This window comes from Saccopteryx bilineata, chromosome 3 (genome assembly GCF_036850765.1).
Source record: "Saccopteryx bilineata isolate mSacBil1 chromosome 3, mSacBil1_pri_phased_curated, whole genome shotgun sequence".
NCBI lineage: Eukaryota > Metazoa > Chordata > Mammalia > Chiroptera > Emballonuridae > Saccopteryx > Saccopteryx bilineata.
This window is the reverse complement of record NC_089492.1, coordinates 272,204,657-272,223,724: the sequence shown is the minus strand read 5'-3', so window position 1 is coordinate 272,223,724 and position 19,068 is coordinate 272,204,657. Positions and strand designations below refer to the sequence as shown.

The 19,068-nt window shown below is 41.1% G+C and overlaps 1 protein-coding gene across 5 annotated transcripts in view; it reads left to right on the top strand.

Annotated features, from left to right (window-relative positions):
* The window catches only part of PHACTR4 (phosphatase and actin regulator 4), a 108,172-nt gene that overhangs the window by 6,257 nt on the left and 82,847 nt on the right, over positions 1–19,068 (top strand). For 4 of the 5 annotated variants that reach the window (XM_066269904.1, XM_066269905.1, XM_066269903.1 and 1 more), the window contains exon 2: positions 16,008–16,061. In XM_066269904.1, the coding sequence (XP_066126001.1) occupies positions 16,046–16,061 (16 nt within the window). In that variant the 5' untranslated portion in view covers positions 16,008–16,045. Of the gene's footprint in view, positions 1–2,961; positions 3,038–16,007; positions 16,062–19,068 lie in introns of those variants that run through there. The other variant, XM_066269906.1, reaches the window with a different exon arrangement.

The following is a 19,068-nucleotide window of genomic DNA, read 5'->3' as shown; positions in this document are numbered from 1 at the left end:
CAGGGTTTCGAACCGGCGACCTCAGCATTTCCAGGTCGATGCTTTATCCACTGCGCCACCACAGGTCAGGCCCCAACTAAAATCTTTAAACTTTAGTTTCCTCATTTATAAAATAGGGATAGTAACAATTTCTTCAGAGCTGTCAGGTGAGGTAATGGATGTAAGAGGTCTTTATGAACTGTTTAGTGTTTAATAAGTATGAGAAAAGTTATCTCTGGCAAAGGAAAAGGGGTCTAGTACTGTAACCAGTGCCGCACTAGGGACGGCGGGAGGGAACGCTTGTTTGAAGTGCATCCTTTGATTCTAGAGTACTGAGTGGTATGGGAAATCTCTCAGGTGTGAACCGTCAGGGCACTGAATTTAGAAATTTATTTGTAGTATATGATGTTGCTGGGTGTTTTTTCAGGTATATATTTAAAATAGAATCTAATCTTGAGTCAAATCTGTGACTTAAATATACTCCATTGTTAAAGATTCTCTATATTTATTCTCTCAAATGTGCACTTGTTAGCCAAATTTCATGGACTATTTTTTAGATGGAATTTGACTCTTTTATTTAAGGGTAGATAACAATTTAATGATTTTCGAAAGAACAATGCATTGCCTGGTATGTTTCCTCTATGGGCGGCTAATTCTGATAGAACTCATTTAGTCTCTTACAGAGGACTCCCTGGGCTTGCCTTGACTCTGCACATGCCATCTAGTTGGTAACCAGTGTACTTGATTTTCCCTGCCCAGCTGCCTAACTCTCTTCTTTGCACTTTGGTTGACAACAGTGTCACAAATTGGTAGAAATGATTAATGATTCATCCTTACCTTGAGTGATCCCAAAACACTTTGTTCATATCTCTGCAGGACATTTTCCCCTGTGTTATTTACTTCTCTATTCTCCCTATTAAACTACCTGTATATGAAAATAAAGTGAGTTTAAAGATTCCTAATGTTGTTGGTTTTAATTTATTTAACCATTACAAATGTTAAATAGTTATTATAAGTAATGCTATAAACAGTTCTATGTACATGTAATGTTTTTCTTTTAATATGCAATAACTGGATTAGTAGGTATGAACATTTATTAATATATATTTATCGGTATTGCCAAATTGCCAACAGTAATACTCTAATTTTCATTGCTGCTAACAGATTACAGTACTTGTTTATTTACAGCCAACCTTGCTAGTAATGGATTTTAATATTTTAAAAGAAATGTATTTCCAGCATCCTTGGGCTTCAGGCCAGCAACCATGGGAGCATGTCTGTGATCCCGCGCTCAGCTGGTGACCCCGCGCTCAAGCTGGATGAGCCCTTGCTCAAGCCTGCAACCTCGGGGTTTTGAACCTGGGTCCTCAGTGTCCCACATTATTATTGCTCTATCCACTGTGCCACTGCCTAGTCAGGCACAATTTGTTTCTGTTTTTATTCAACAATATGTTGAATATATTCTTTTATGTTGGAACATAGTAGATATCTTGTATTTTTTAAGAGGATTTTAAAAATTGATGGAAGAGAGGAAAAGAGAGAGAGAGAAGAAACATTGATTTGTTGTTCCACTTATTTCTGCATTCATTGGTTGTTTCTTGTATGTGCTCTGACCCAGCATTAAACCCAGAATCTTGGCATATAGGGATGACGCTTTAACCGAGTTACCAGGCCAGGGCTCTTTTATGCTTTATTTATTATAATGTCTATGTAATATGCTATGTATAATATAAAGGTTGCATACTTTAACCATGTTGCTGTTGACAGACATTCAAGTGTGTGTGTCTCCAATTTTTGCCAGTATAAATAGTGCTGCCACAATATCTTTGTGAGTAGAATAGTTTTTCTGTAGTTAGAATTGGAATTGTTGGGTCAAAGGTTCAAACATTTTGCATTTAATTGGTATTGCCAGAATGCCCCCCAGCCCTGGCCAATGGCTCAGAGGATAGTGTTGTGCTAGAGCACTGAAGTGTCCAGTTAGATCTCTGGGGTTGCCAGCTTGATCTTGAGGTTGCCGGCTAGAACCCCAACTGGCTGGAACCCTAGGTTGCCAGTTCAGTCCAGGGTAGCTGGCCTGATCCCCAGTCAGGGCTACAGTTAATAATAATATATTGCATACTTGAAATATGCTGGCCTTGGCTGGTGGCTCAGTGATAGAGCGTCGGCCCGGTGTGTCGATGTCTCAGGTTCAATTCCTCAGTCAAGGCACACAGGAGAAGTGACCATCTGGTTCTCCACCCCTCTCTCTCCCCCTTTCTTCTCTCTCTCCCTCTTTTTTCTCTCTCTCTCTCCCCCTTTTCTCTCTTTCCCTCCTGCAGCCAGTGGCTCTATTGGTTGGAGCCTCGGCCCCAGGCACTGAGGATAGCTCATGGGAGCACACCAGCCTCAGGTGCTAAAAATAGGTTAGTTGTCACCATGGGCCCAAGATGGGCAGAGCATCAGCCCTAGTCTGGGGTTGCTGGGTATATACTGGCCGGGGTGCATGCAAGAGTCTGTTTCTCTAGCTCCTTACCTCTTACTTGGAAAAGAAGAAACTAATAATAACTGTAGTCGCCATGCTGTACATCAAATCTCCAGAATTTATTCATCTTTATTCTCTTTGATCAACATCTCTTCCACATCCCAGTTTGATGCTTTATCCACTGCGCCACCGCCTGGTCAGTGATCAGCATCTCTTATTCCCCCTACTCTCCCCACATACATAAAAAAAAAATCTTCATACTTTTAATGATACTGATAAGCAGAAAAATCTAAAATAACTCATTTTATATTGGAATTTCTCTTATTAATAATTAGATCGAACATATTTTCATGTTGATTAGACATTTGTATTCAATGATTTCCCTGTAATCATTCCATTTTATCTGTTCATGTATTTTAATTTAATTGTTTTTTAGTTTATTCATTTTTAGAGAGAAGAGAGAGAGGAGAGAGAGAGACAGGGGGGAGGAGCTGGAAGCATCAACTCCCATATGTGCCTTGACCAGGCAAGCCCAGGGTTTTGAACCGGTGACCTCAGCATTTCCAGGTCGATGCTTTATCCAATGCGCCACCACAGGTCAGGCCTCTGTTCATGTTTAATCACATAACTATTTTAAAAGGTCAAATTGATAGGGCCCTGGCTGGTTGGCTCAGCAGTAGAGCGTCGGCCGAGAGTGTTTAAGTCCTGGGTTTGATTGCCAGCCAGGACACACAGGAGAAGTGTCCATCTGCTTCTCCACTCCTCCCCCTCTCCTTCCTCTCTCTCTCTCTTCCCCTCCTGTAGTCAAGGCTCCATGGGAGCAAAGTTGGCCCGGGTGCTGAGGATGGCTTCGTGGCCTCCACCTCAGGTGCTAGAATGGCTCCGGTTGCAACGGAGCAATGGCCCAGATGGGCAGAGCATCGCCCCTAGTGGGCATGCTGGGTGGATCCCAGTCAGGCACATGCGGGAGTCTGTTTCTCTGCCTCCCTGCTTCTCACTTCAGAAAAATACAACCAAAAAAAAGGTCAAATTGGTAACAAATATGACTTTTGTTCCTTTACATTTTTAGTTTGGGGATAGAATTATATTTAGAGATTTTATAAATAGTATTCTCAGTTAATATTTACTGCCAAATTTGTTTTTTTGTGTGTGTCTCTTTGGGTTTTTTTTGTGTGACAGAGACAGAGTAACAGAGAGGGACAGATAAGGACAGACAGACAGAAAGGAAGAGAGGTGAGAAGCATCAATTCTTTGTTGTAGCACTTTAGTTCATTGATCGCTTTCTCATATGTGCCTTGACCAGGGGGCTACAGCAGAGTGAGTGACCCCTTGCTTAAGCCAGCGACCTTGGGCTCAAGCTGGTGAGCCTTGCTCAAACCAGATGAGACCACGCTCAAGCTGGCAACCTCGGGATTTTGAACCTGGGTCCTCCATGTCCCAATCTGATGCTTTATCCACTGCACCACTGCCTGGTTTTTTAAAAAAAATAATTTTATTTATTAATTTTTAGAGAGAAAGGCAGGGAGGAGAGAGAGAGAAAAAAGAAACCAATTTGTTCCACTTACTTATGCTTTTACTGGTTGATTCTTGTGTATGTGCCTTGACCAGGGTTCAAACCCACAACATTGGTGTATGGGCTACCTGGCCAGTGCCCCAAACTTTTTTTTTTTAGTGAGAGGCAGGGAGGCAGAGAGACAGACTTCCGTGTGCACCCTGACCAGGATCCACCCAGCAAGCCTCCTACCAGGGCAATGCTCTGCCCATCTGGGGCCGCTGCTCCATTGTTCTGCAACTGAGCTATTTTAGTGCTTGAGGCGAGGCCATGGAGCCATTCTCAGTGCCTGGAGCCAACTTGCTCGAACCATTGAGCCGTGGCTTCAAGAGAAGAAGACAGGGAGAAGGAGAAAGGGTAGAGAAGCAGATGGTTGCTTCTCCTGTATGCCTTGACCAAGAATTAAACCTGGGACTTCCATACACTGGGCCAACGCTCTACCACTGAGCCAACCGGCCAGGGCACCAAATTTGTTTTTTAAAAAAGATTTGATAAATCACTGAACACTGTAGGGTTTTTTTTTTAAGATTTTGTTTATCGCCTGACCAGGCGGTGGCACAGTGGATAGAGCGTCGGACTGGGATGCGGAAGACCCAGGTTCGAGACCCCGAGGTCGCCAGCTTGAGCGTGAGATCATCTGGTTTGAGCAAAAATTCACCAGCTTGGACCCAAGGTCGCTGGCTCAAGCAAGGGGTTACTTGGTCTGCTGAAGGCCCATGGTCAAGGCACATATGAGAAAGCAATCAGTGAACAACTAAGGTGTCGCAATGTGCAACGAAAAACTAATGATTGATGCTTCTCATCCCTCCGTTCCTGTCTGTCCCTGTCTATCTCTCACTCTGACTCTCTCTCTGTCTCTGTAAAAAAATAAAATAAAAATAAAAAAATTAAAAAAAAAAAGATTTTGTTTATCGAGCCTGACCAGGTGGTGGCGCAGTGGATAGAGCTTCAGACTGGGATGCAGAGGACCCAGGTTCGAGACCCCGAGGTTGCCAGCTTGAGCGCAGGCTCATCTGGTTTGAGCAAAAAGCTCACCAGCTTGGACCCAAGGTCGCTGGCTTGAGCGAAGGGGTTACTTGGACTGCTGTAGCCCCCCTCCCCCTGTCAAGGCACATATGAGAAAGCAATCAGTGAGCAATTAAAAGTGCCACAATGAAAAACTGATGATTGATGCTTCTCATCTCTCTCCATTCCTGTCTGTCTGTCCCTATCTATCCCTCTCTCTGACTCTGTCTCTGTAAAAAAAAAAAGAGAGAGAGAGAGAGAGATTTTTGTTTATTGATTTTTAGAGAAGGAGGAGGAGTGGGAAGCATCAACTCAGTAGTTGCTTCTCAGATGTGCCTTGACCCTGCAAGCCTGGGGTTTTGAACTAGCAACCTCAGCATTCCAAGTTGATGCTTTATGCAATGTACCACCAACATTCAGGCTGAATATTGTAACTTTTTTTAAAAAAATCCAATCAGTGGAATTTAGTTAGGTCTGTGTTTAACATAATTTTAGTCAATTGAATACTGTAACTTTTTAAAAAACTCTAATTTTAATTTAATTTTATTTTTTTAGAGGCAGAGAGAGTCAGAGTGAGGGATAGACAGGGACAGACAGACAGGAACGGAGAGATGAGAAGCATCAATCATTAGTTGCGCATTGCAACACCTTAGTTGTTCATTGATTGCTCTCTCATATGTGCCTTGACCGTGGGCCTTCAGCAGACCGAGTAACCCCTTGCTCGAGCCAGTGACCTTGGGTCCAAGCTGGTGAGCTTTGTTCAAACCAGATGAGTCCACGCTCAAGCTGGCGACCTCGGGGTCTCGAACCTGGGTCTTCTGTATCCCAGTCTGACGCTCTATTCCCTGTGCCACCGCCTGGTCAGGCAATGAATACTGTAACTTTTAAAAGTATGTTTTGTTTGGGGGGATTTTTCTCAAATGTGATATAAATAATTCCAGAAAGAAACAGCTGCATTTTTCTAGATGTGGATTTTGTCATACCCACTGATGACAAATTACCCTTGCTGAGGTCTGTATTTTTCCTGAAAGTAATGTTTTTTTAATTCACTGATTGTATTTCCTGAGAGTACTTTTGCTTATCAGAGAGCCACACCTCTATTTTAAAGAGGTGATTCATGTCTCTTAGTGGGAACAGGAGGACCATGTTTAACTCTGAGGAGGTCACAGTTTTTCTTGAAAAGGAGAAATTAGTCCCTTTTTTATGTCTTTACAATATGTTAGTTATTATTTGTGCTTAAAAGTAAACTTTTCTTGAGTGCAGTTTATTTTTATTTTATTGATTAATTTTAGAGAGAGAGAGAGAAACACTGATTTGTTGTGCCACTAATTTATGCATTCATTGATTGCTTCTTGTATGTGCTCTGACTGGGGATCGAACCTGCGACTTTGGCATATCAGGACTGTGATCTAAGCAACGGAGCTACCTGGCCAGGACAAGTGTAACATCTTTTTTTTTATTATTTATTGATTGATTTCGGAGAGACAGATAGAAGAAGGGAGAGAGAGAGGCATCTATTTATTGTTCTGCTTAGTAGTTGTACATTTATTGGTTGCTTCCTGTATATATATGCCCTGACCAGGGATCGAACCCATATCAGAATGAGATGCTCTATCCAACTGAGTTAACTGGCCAAGGCCTAGTGTAACTTTTTTCTTTTTAATTTGTAGTAAAAATAATATATATATATTTATTTTATTTAGAAAATTAACTTTAACAGGGTGACATTGATCAACAAGAGTACATGGGTTTCATGTAAACATTTGTATAACACTTGTAATGTTGATTATGTTGTATACCCATCACCCATAGTCAAATCATTTTCCATCACCTTATATTTGTTCCTCTTTATACCCTTCTCCCCACCCTCTCCCCCAAGTGTAACTTTTTTTAATTTTTTTTATTTTACAGAGACACAGAGAGAGAGAGAGAGATAGGGACAGACAGACAGGAATGGAGAGATGAGAAGCATCAATCATTAGTTTTTCATTGTGCGTTGTGACACCTTAGTTGTTCATTGATTGCTTTCTCATATGTTCCTTCACCGAGTAACCCCTTGCTTGAGCCAGAGACCTTGGGCTGAAGCTGGTGAGCCTTGCTCAAACCAGATGAGCCCGTGCTCATGCTGGCGATCTCAGGGTCTCGAACCTGGGTCCTTTCGCATCCCAGTCCGACGCTCTACCCACTGCGCCACCGCCTGGTCAGGACCAAGTGTAACTTTTTTTAACACACTTTTTAAAAGACATTTGTAAAACTTCATTTTATTAAGAACATAATTATAAATCTCTGTTTCATTTTTTTGTGATGAGGCAAAAACAAATGAAGTCATAAATTCATTCTATTTGTAGCTACCAAATTTTTGTGCAGAATATTAACAAAAAGAAAGCCATTTTAGGACAGTAGGAGTTTTCTATGGCTTTCCATCTTCCAGTCAAAAGGGTAGATTCTGTAGTGATATAATAAGGATACATGTAGATTATAGTATTTACTCCTTGTATTAAGGTAGTAGTACCTGTGAACAAGTATAGGTCTCTGAAAGAGCCGATGATACATTATTTGTTTCTTTTTCTTTTTTACAGAGACAGAAAGAGAGTCAGAGAGAAGGATAGACAGGGACAGACGACAGGAACGGAGAGATGAGAAGCATCAATCATTAGCTTTTTGTTGTGCGTTGCAACACCTTAGTTGTTCATTGATTGCTTTCTCATATGTGCCTTGACTGCGGGCCTTCAGCAAACTGAGTAACCCCTTGCTTGAGCCAGTGACTTTGGGTCCAAGCTGGTGAACTTTTGCTCCGAGATGAGTCCACGCTCAAGCTGGTGACCTCAGGTTCTTGAACCTGGGTCCTCCGCATCCCAGTCTGACGCTCTATCCACTGCGCCACCACCTGGTCAGGCTATTTCTTTCTTAATTATGTTTATTTAATGATGTAAGTCAAGTCTAAGGAATAAACTGAAATGATACTTTAATTTTCTCTTCAAATTAAATTGGCTTCATTATCTTTTTTTTTTAAAGATTTTATTTATTGATTTTAGAGAGAGGAGAGAGATAGAAAGAGAAAGGTGGTGGGGGAGGAGCAGAAAGCATCAACTCAGAGTTGTTGCTTTTGGGCATATGTGCCTTGACTAGGCAAGCCCAGGGTTTTGAACCATTGACCTCAGTATTCCAGGTCAACGCTTTATCCACTGCGCCACCACAGGTCAGGCGGCTTCATTATCGTGATATAATGATTTTAGACATAATGTATTTTGATCAAGTGCAGAATCATGATGGAGCCAAAACCTACTGAGTTTTGTTTTGGAAGTAAAACCAAGGAGTGGGGTGAGTTTGAGCAACACCTAGAAGCCCAGCTCTACTTTTCATGGTTAAAAAGTGTAGAGGAACCCTTTTCTTTGCTACTTGTATTTCCATTATTTATACATCATATTGAATTAATATCCATTTATTTAATACGTGACCATCTCTTCTCTACGGGTATTTCTTCTTTGTTTTTTTACAGAGACAGAGAGTCAGAGATAGGGACAGAAGGAGTGGAGAGAGATGAGAAACATCAATCATCAGTTTTTTGTTGCGACACCTTAGTTGTTCATTGATTGCTTTCTCATATGTGCCTTGACTGTGGGGCTACAGCAGACCGAGTAACCCCTTGCTCGAGCCTTGGGTCCAAGCTGGTGAGCTTTGCTTAAACCAGATGAGCCCACGCTCAAGCTGGTGACCTCAGGGTCTCGAACCTGGGTCCTCCGTATCCCAGTCTGACGCTCTATCCACTGTACCACCACCTGGTCAGGCTTTTCCTTTTTTATTTATTTATTTTTTTTAAGTTCATCATTTGCAAATATTTTTCCCATTGATTTGAGAGAGAGGGTGGGGAACGAAGACAGTGAGGAATATCAACTCGTTCCACTTAGTTCCATTTAGTTGTGCATTTTTTAAAAGGTTTTATTTATTAATTTTACGGGGGGGGGGAGAAAGAGAGAGAGAAAAGAGGGGAGGAACAGGAAACATCAATTTTCATATGTGCTTTGACCAGGCAAGCCCGGGGTTTCGAACCAGCAACCTCAGTGTTCCAGGTTGATGCTTTATCCACTGCGCCACCACAGGTCAGGCTTATTTTTTAACAGTATTTTATGAGATTTTCAGAACTTTTTTTGAGAGTGGTTATTATTAATCCCAATTGAAGTCACGAGGACAAGATTATTCTGTAATACTGTCTTTTGTGACTAAAATGATTTAGCAGTTTTATGTGAGTGATTGATATTTGAAACTAACTTGTGCTAATTTGTCCAATGAAAGATAATCAGATAAAAGTGAAGTGGTTGGCTCTGCCCAGTGGCTCAGTGATAGAGCATCGGCCTGACATACAGACATCCCATCCCGGGTTTGATTCCTGGTCAGGGCACACAGTAGTAGCGACCAGCTGCTTCTCTCCCCTTCCCTCTCCCCTTTCTCTCCCCTTTCTCTCCCCTTTCTCTCCCCTTTCTCTCCCCTTTCTCTCCCTTTTCCCCTCCTGCTGCCAGTGGCTCAGTTGGTTCGAGCGTGGCCCCAGGTGCTGAGGATAGTCCACTGGAGCCCATTAGCCTCAGGTGCTAAAAATAAGCTCATTACTCGAGCATCTACCCCAGATGGGGTTGCTGGGACATAAGCAGGAGTCTGCCTCACTATCTCCCCTCCTCTCACCTCTCACCTAAAAAAAAAAAAAAAAAAAAGTCGTTACCAGGGGGAGAGGGATGAGGGAGCCAAAACTATGGCTACCATTGGCAACAGGAGTATTAAATATCTGTTAGATAAACTGTAGAACAAGGCTTCTAGTAGGGCAAATGTTAAATAAAACTTAAATGATTTTTCTAATTATTTGCCTGAGGTATTATAGATATTGTTACTGCTACCAGTTTAATGTAAACCAGACTGGCGAATGTCTGTGAAAGAGGAAGAGGGAGAGAAGGGGAAGAGAAGCAGATGCTTCTCATGTGTGCCCTGACCGGGGATCAAACTTGGGACGTCTGTACACTGGGCTGATGCTCTGTCCCCTGAGAAAATTGGCCAGGGCCTCTACTTTCTTTCATATGCCCATTTTGTCAGCACTAGGAGGCTATAACAAGAGATGGATGATGTAAACTGGCTGAGTCATTGTTTATTTGGTTGTTTAGTGCCTCTTTCATGATAGTTGCTCTCTGCTGATACAAATCTTCAAATGTTGTATCTATTACCTTCTGTATGCCTCTATCCTAAGACCTCCTTTCCCCAATTTTTCCAGTATTTCTCTTCTTATACTCCCTGATCAGTATGTCAGGACATTTGCCTATGAGTCTGCCTGTGTTCTAACTTCAAACCACACAAAGTAGGCAGTTCCGTGTGCTGCCTGAAGCTCTGCTCATTGGTAGGAGTTTTCGCTACTACTGTCTTTCAGTGCCATCCTCTGAGTAAGGCTGTAATGCAGCTACTACGTTTTTTATTTGTCACCGTATACAGCCATCTGTGGAGACGGTGAGGGTTTTTTCTTTGTCAACTGGCCATATGGGCTCCCATATGCCAAAGGTATGTGCTGAGGGAGTGGTGCTTGTGTGATAATGGCAGATTATATGATACGAGGGTTCGGGTTGTCTGCTAATGCATGTGACTTTTGGTCCTACTTGTACCTGATACTAGAGGTATCACTTTCATTATGCTGGATTGTTGCTGGGTCCACCCGACCTATGAGTTGGTGAGTTTCACAGAAACAGGTTATGATGGTGATTCTGGATAAATGTTCAGTTGGTGTCCCATAGTCGGATGCTCCCTGTCTACAAGGACCCAGTAGCACATCAGAAGTTGTTCTGCAAAAAGCATACAGTCTTCCACTATAAATGGATAGCCTTGCTCTAGAACAGGGGTCCCCAAACTACGGTCCGTGGGCTGCCTGCGGCCCCCTGAGGCCATTTATTTGGCCCCTACCGCACTTCTGGAAGGGGCACCTCTTTCATTGGTGGTCAGTGAGAGGAACACAGGATGCAGATGCTGCAAAGCGCGGCGTCGCTCACGTACAGTACAACTTCCGGTGACGTGGGATGCACACATCACAGCTCCGGAAGTACGTCATATCACTTGTTACGGCTAGCAGTGACAAATATGGAACTGGACATTGACCATCTCATTAGCCAAAAGCAGGCCCATAGTTCCCATTGAAATACTGGTCAGTTTGTTGATTTAAATTTACTTGTTCTGGCCCTGGCCGGTTGGCTCAGCGGTAGAGCGTCGGCCTGGCGTGCGGGGGACCCGGGTTCAATTCCCGGCCAGGGCACATAGGAGAAGCACCCATTTGCTCCTCCACCCCCCCCCTCCTTCCTCTCTGTCTCTCTCTTCCCCTCCCGCAGCCAAGGCTCCATTGGAGCAAAGATGGCCCGGGCGCTGGGGATGGCTCCTTGGCTTCTGCCCCAGGCGCTAGAGTGGCTCTGGTTGCAGCAGAGCAACGCCCCGGAGGGGCAGAGCATCGCCCCCTAGTGGGCAGAGCGTCGCCCCTGGTGGGCGTGCCGGGTGGATCCCGGTCGGGCACATGTGGGAGTCTGTCTGACTGTCTCTCCCCGTTTCCAGCTTCAGAAGAAAAAAAGAAAAATGGAAAAAAAATAAATAAATTTACTTGTTCTTTATTTTAAATATTGTATTCCCGTTTTGTTTTTTTACTTTAAAATAAGATATGTGCAGTGTGCATAGGGATTTGTTCATAGTTTTTTTTTATAGTCTGGCCCTCCAACGGTCTGAGGAACAGTGAGCTGGCCCCCTGTGTAAAAAGTTTGGGGACCCCTGCTCTAGCACCCCAGATCTCTGTAATGGTTCTCCCCTGGGGGTTTGCCATGATACTATAGGATCTGCCAGGTTATTTGCATCACCACCTGGACCTGCAGAGTCCTTTTCTGTTCTGGCTGCTCTTGAAAATGGCAACTTTTTGTGTCACTCAGTATAAAAGCCAGAACAGTATCTTCAGGTGTTGTGATTCCCTCTTAATGGTGGGAGATACAAGATTCAGTTATTTATTTGGATGCCATTACTTAAATGGCATATCTTATCAATCCCCTGACTACTTAGCTTACAAAAATTTTATTGATGAATTGGTATCTGACTCTTCATAACATTTATCTCTCGCCCTCTGGAGTGCAGGTTTCCTGACAAGGCCTTCAGTGTACTATCAGCTTCTTGCTTATCTATCTGGCCCAATTAGCATGATGTTTATTAACATGGTGGGTTAGTGTGATTTTTCTACAGGAAGTCCAGATGATCCTTGTCTCACTGTGTTATTGTTATGTGAGAGGGTGGCAAAATTGACATAATCCTGTAAAAGTACAATCCATTCTATATGAATGTGAGTTGTTTCTGATGTCATTATAGGGATAAAAGAAAAAGTTTATTTCTCCAATTTCTGTGTTAATCTGCTCTAGCAAAGATACCACATCTGGCATCTTTGGTGTTCCATGGTCACCAAACTGGCAGTTGCAGTTGTGACTACTATTAGATTGAGTTTGTGGTAATCTGCTACCTTCCTCCAGGATTTGTCTGGTTTTTGCAGCGACCACACTGGTAAATCCAGCACAGTTTTAGGAGTATAGCACTAATTTCTGTCATCTGCCCTCCTTCACCCCAGAGATACAATACTGTTTCGTTTGGTTTTGTATTTATTATCTTAGCCTGTGGTGTGGGGAAGCCTTTAGAGGCTTCCTCCACTTGGCCTTCCACAGTATAACTCTTATCCCACATGCCAAGGACTTAAATGGGGATTGCCCTAATTTCCAAATATGCTTATTTCAATTATATACTCAGGGACCCGGGAAATGACCACTAAGAGGGTCCATAGACCCAGTGGGCCCATTGTGAGCTGGATCTTTTTTTATTTTTGTATTTTTCTGAAGTTGGAAATGGGGAGGCAGTCAGACAGACTCCCGCATGCGCCCAACCGGGATCCACCCAGCATGCCCACCAGGGGGCGATGCTCTGCCCATCTGGGGCGTTGCTCTGTTGCAACCAGAGCCATTTTAGCACCTGAGGCAGAGGCCACAGAGCCTCCTCAGTGCCCAGGCCAATTTTGCTCCAATAGAACCTTGGCTGCGGGAGGGGAAGAGGAAGGAGATGGGGAGGGGTGGAGAAGCAGAGGGGTGCTTCTCCTGTGTGCCCTGGCCGGGAATTGAACCCAGGACTCCTGCATGCCAGGCTGACGCTCTACCACTGAGCCAACCGGCCAGGGCTGTGAGCTGGATCTTAAGCCAGGATTCAATTTATTTTCTCTTAAGTCCATGATGACACTTCCAGACTCCAGATGTCAATATCAACCTGTCCTCAAAATGTTAGTGTTCCTATTTCCCCAGTTTACAGTTACCTGAACGAATGACCACAAGGAGGGCCAACTACATAATTTATTTGTCCAGTACTTCAGAATTGAGAGTGAGCAACAGAAATTGCCAACCAAAAGTGCCATGGTTCTCCCAGCCCAGGCAGGAAAAAGATGGCCAGGTGGGGCCAGCGTGTGTGGCCCAGAGCCCCTCCTGGAAAACAGGAGGAGGTAGATCACGTGTGTGTGGTGAGGCTTCAGACCCCCAGCACATGTTTCATTTCGCCATCAGACTTCACTTACAGAACACACATTTATAGATAAAATTATTAAGAATTTTATTTATTTATTTTTAAATGATTTTGAGGTTTTTTTTTTAAGACTTTATTCATTTTAGACAGGAGAGAGAGAGAGAAGGGAGGAGCAGGAAGCATCAACTCCCATATGTGCCTTAACCAGGCAAGCCCAGGGTTTTGAACTGGCGACCTCAGCATTCCAGGTCGAGGCTTTATCCACTGCGCCACCACAGGTCAGGCTTATTAAGAATTTTAAAGACAGCAGCTGTAGGGCATTAAACTTCAAGTGTAAGTTTCCTAGGAAATTGTGGGGGTTATTTTGTTTGTTTGCTTGCTTTTTGTTTGTTTCTTTGTTTTTAGGTAAGAGGAGAGGAGATAGACAGACTCCCGCATGTGTCCCAATGGGGCCAATGCTCAAGTACCGAGCTTTTTAGTGCCTGAGGTTGATAGGCTCCAATGGAGCTATCCTCAGCCTTTGTTTTGATTTTTGAGAGAGAGAGAGAGAGGAAAGGAGACAGAGAGAAAGAAAGAGAGAGAGACAGGAACATTAATCTGTTCCTATATGTGCCCTGACTAGAATTAAACTGACGCCTGGCCTGTGGTGGCGCAGTGGATAAAGCATCGACCTGGAAATGCTGAGGTCGCCAGTTCAAAACCCTGGGCTTGCCTGGTCAAGGCACATATGGGAGTTGATGCTTCCAGCTCCTCCCCCTTCTCTCTCTCTCTCTGTCTCTCCTCTCTCTCCCTCTCTGTCTCTCTCTCTCCTCTCTAAAAATGAATAAATAAATAAATAAATAAATAAATAAAAAAGAATTAAACTGGCAACCTCTGAACTTCAGGATGATGCTCTTACCAACAGAGCTATCTGGACAGGGCACTCCTAGCTTTTCTTTTTCTAGAGCATCAGTTGAATTTGACAATAGCCATTCAATTCCATTGTCATTATGTTAATTATTTCCCTCTTATCCTTCAAGTGCCTGATACATACAATCAACTAAGAGCATTCTCTTCCACAGATAGACAATCAGTATTCATCACTGGTGAAAGTTTAAAGAATTGGACCAGCACCTTGTGCCAGGGATTATCGGTGTTAAACCTAGAGTCCTCTTTGCCATCTATTCTGTGAGCAGTTGAACTCCAAAATCACATCATATTTCCAGTTTTCTCAGATCACATGTGGCACCAACTGTTAGTAGGTGCTGTTCTCTGGAAAACATTTTGAATTGGGAGTTTAGTATTCAGACTGTTATGGAATGCCCTTAGGAGCCAAACCATGAAAGAGATAGGAAGCAAGATTGGGCAGATTTAATCCTTGTCTTGATTAAGGGTGAGGGAAGTTGGACATCTATACTTAGTCAAATTTCTTTCAAAACATTCTTTTGCTTTTTTTCATATTAAAGCATTCTAAACTTATGTAAGTCTTCTGACTTACTGTGCATCCTCCCACATCTAAAATAACTTCTACTTTCGCCTGACCTGTGGTGGCGCAGTGGATAAAGCGTCAACCTGGAAACACTGAGGTTGCCGGTTCGAAACCCTGGGCTTGCCTGGTCAAGGCGCATATGGGAGTTGATGCTTCCTTCTCCTCCCCCCTTCTCTCTCTCTCTCTCTCTCTCTCCTCTCTATAATGAATAAATAAAATCTAAAAAGTAAATAAATAAATAACTTCTACTTTCTTTAGGCAAACTAATTTCCTCCTAAGATATTCTCATATACTTTCTCAGGTGTGTATGTGAGTTGGGGGAGGGGGTTGCTTTTTGTTTTTATAACAAACATATATCTTTTCTCTTATAATCTAGTAAATTCAAGGTGGGTGTTGGAAAGGGAACTTATTTGAGTAAACTGAGAATGATACCATAGGATCTGCCAGGTTATTTGCATCACCACCTGTACCTGCAGAGTCCTTTTCTGTTCTGGCAGAGACAGAGAGTCAGATGAAGGGACAGAAAAGGACAGACAGACAGGAAGGGAGAGAGCAGAGAAACAATTCTTTGTTGTGGTTCCTTAGTTCATTGATTGCTTTCTCATATGTGCCTTGACTGTGGGACTACAGCAGACCGAGTGACCCCTTGCTCGAGCCAGTGACCTTGGACTCAAGCTGGTGAGCCTTGGGGTCTTGAACCTGGGTCCTCCACATCCCAGTTCAATGCTCTATCCACTGCGCCACTGCCTGGTCAGGCGAGAATAATATATTTTAAAATGAAAATTATCCTTAAATGTTTTATGATATTTTTATATAATCTGTATTTCAACCCCTTAAAATAAATCTCAGTTGGCAATGTTCTCACTTAATAAGTTGTACATTTATATGATGTTCTAGTTTTAAGCTATAATCACTGTTACTGAACTTGGTTTATCTTTTTTAAAAAAGATGCTGGACTTTGTGTTTTAAGTATTTTATTTATTCTTTTCTTTTTTTAGAAACTATACCCTACTTCCCTAAGCTGGTTAATAGTGGCATGGAAGATCCATTTGGTGAGTATCACCGACATTTTTCTTATTACTTGTGTTTTATCCTCACCTCTGTTAAAGCTTTGACAGTAATTTTTTTCATGTTTAGTAGGCTACTCTCTTGATGAGTGGTCCTCAAACTTTTGATCTCAGGATCTCTTTATGCTCTTAAATATAACTGTGGGCCCCAAAGAACTTTATTTGTATGATTTATATTTGTTGATATTTACAGTATTACAAATTAAAACTCAGGAAATTTAAAAATATTAATTCATTTAAAATAACATTAATAAATCCATTATATATTATATAAGTAACATTTTAATGAAAAATAACTCCCAAAATAAACAAAAACATTAGTGAGAAGAGTAGCATTTTGTTTTACATTTTTGCAAATCGTTTTCATGTTGTATTAGTAAAAGACAGCTGGATTTAAACATCAGCCTCTGCATTCAGCTTCTTGTTATCACATGCCATGTGGTTTCTGGAAAATTGTACAGTTGTAAGATAATGAGAGTGAAAAGACAAATAACCACTTTGTATTATTATACAGTAAAAAATAATTCTAACCTTAGGGATCCCCAGTGGCTCCTAGGCCACACTTTGAGAGCTACTTGCTCTAAAATATTAGTTAATTCAAATAAAACAGGAATCACTTAGCAAGTTACAATAAGAAAATTAAAATTCTCTATCTAACAACATGGTTAAGGGAATATAAATCTTGATACACAAAGGTTTAGTATCTACCTGTATTGACTAAAATGGCAGTTACTGTTTATTGAACCCTATTTTCCTATTGATTCTAATTTCAAAGAGAGATATAGTCTAGGATATTCAATTATAAAAATATTATAGTTAGAAGTCTAGTTAGGAGGTACTTCACACTTAAAATATACATTAGCAAAAAGAAACAGTTTACCTTGTTTAACCTCAGCACACATACTGGAGGAAGATTTTAATTCAAGCATTTGGTGATTTTTTTTTTACCAAATGTGAAAAGTCTGAATCTCTTTTTATGCAATTATAACTTGAAGAAGTATAGTAAAAATACTACCAAGTTTGTATTCTACTGATGCCCAGTTACCATAGATTACTATAGTTAGCACTTTGGCCTACTTGTACAAGGAATCAGGTCAAATGAATAGCTGTTTTCTTGGCTTTGAGAAGACTATTCTTGAAAACCTTGCAAAATGACTTTAAATGGCTTCTTTAGGACCTTGGCTCTTTTTTTTCCCTGAAGGGCACTTAACATTACATCTAGTTCATCAATGAAATACTTAGTTTAAACACCAGAGGGCTGTCAGCACTTTATTTATAAATTTGTAGTTTCATTACCAAGTTAATTCTTGAGGGGATTATTTGTGAATAATTTAATAAGTCAAGTTGATTATAGTTGTCTGGTGACAAATCCTAAAGAGCATGTCCATATGGCCAATGAATAATGTACAATAATTCCAGAGGTTTTTATTGGAAACTTATTTTTCTTTCTGACCTTCTGCAAACCTAACTCAAGCATAAGTTAAATTAATTAAATTTATCATTGAGCTAATTAAGTTTACCCTAAATTAAATTAAATATAGTTTAAATTTATTAAAGAATACCAAAGTGCAAGTTTCTATAGAAGTTATAGTTGGCCAATAGTGAATTGAAACATAAATTGAAATGTGATTTTGATGACTAATGTGAGAAAAAAAATGTATGTTCTATGCTAGTGAAATTTTTTCTCTCTAATACTTTAAATCTTGGAATTTTAAGTTAATTAACATTTATATTCATAATGTGGATTTCAGAAAAAACAAACAATTCGTGGTTATATATTTTACAACCAATCTCATTGTTTCCTCCCTTTCTTCTTCAAATGTTATACTGATTTTTTTTTCTTAGTTTACAAAACATATGATAAGAATTTGGTTTATTGAGTACATTTCATTCAATGCCATTTGATGAAGGAAAGAATCTGAATGTAAAAAGTGTTTTGAAGAAAATGGAGTCTTTATAAATGGGGTGAGAATTTTGTTACAGTTAGATTAGCTAACAGTTATGTAGATACATTGAAAAATAAATTTTGTTCTATTCTAAAAATAAAATGTGTTTTTATATATTAAGTTCCAGTGGGACTGACATAAGGCCTCTAGGACCTTTTCTATATCGATGGATGTTTACACATTTTATTGTATTTTAAAATTCATTAATTTTATTAATATTAACATTCGTCAACACCACCACTGATGTAACTGGAAATGTCTTTAAATCTTGGGAAGCTGTTAAACTCACTTTGGTGGATATAGTTTCCAAATTTTTAATTTTCTCTTGAAAGCTTGACAATATCACTGACAATGCATAATATCAGTTGTTTTGTTTTCAGTAACAGGCTCCCTTTATACAATTTTGAGACAAAAGAGACTTTCTTGGGGCAATGGGCATATCATGAGAGCCAGAGGGAAAGAAGGCTAGGGAGTAGGTAGAGCTGAACTAATGAGGGACTGAACCCACAACCTTTTATATAACGGGATGCTGCTCTAACCAACTGAGCTACTCCTCCAGGGCCTACTGTTGCCATCTTTGATGTTCCTTGCCTTGTGGTTGCATCATTCTAGTCCCTGCCTCCATCTTCACATGGCCTTTTTCCTTGTCTTAGTGACTTTCTAATATGCAATACAGTATTATTAACTACTGTCACCATATTGTACATCACATTGCCATGACTTATTTATTTTATAACTAGAAGTTTGTATTTTTTAATTTCTTCACACATGTCAACTTCACTCCACCCTCACTACTTTTAAAACTGACTCATTACTGCTTTGGCTTTCTTCCCCCCTTATCAAGTGTTAATGGGTTAACAGCCACTTTCCCCATAGCACACCAGAGGAAAAGGTTCTTCTAAAGGGGTTTTTTTTGGTATAGGAGAGGACCTTTTATGTATATTAAGTTGACTTCCAAAATGTTTTTTGGCTTTTTTTTAAAGATTTAATTTATTCATTTTAGAGAGGAGAGAGAAGGAGAGAGAGAAGGGGGGAGGAGCAGGAAG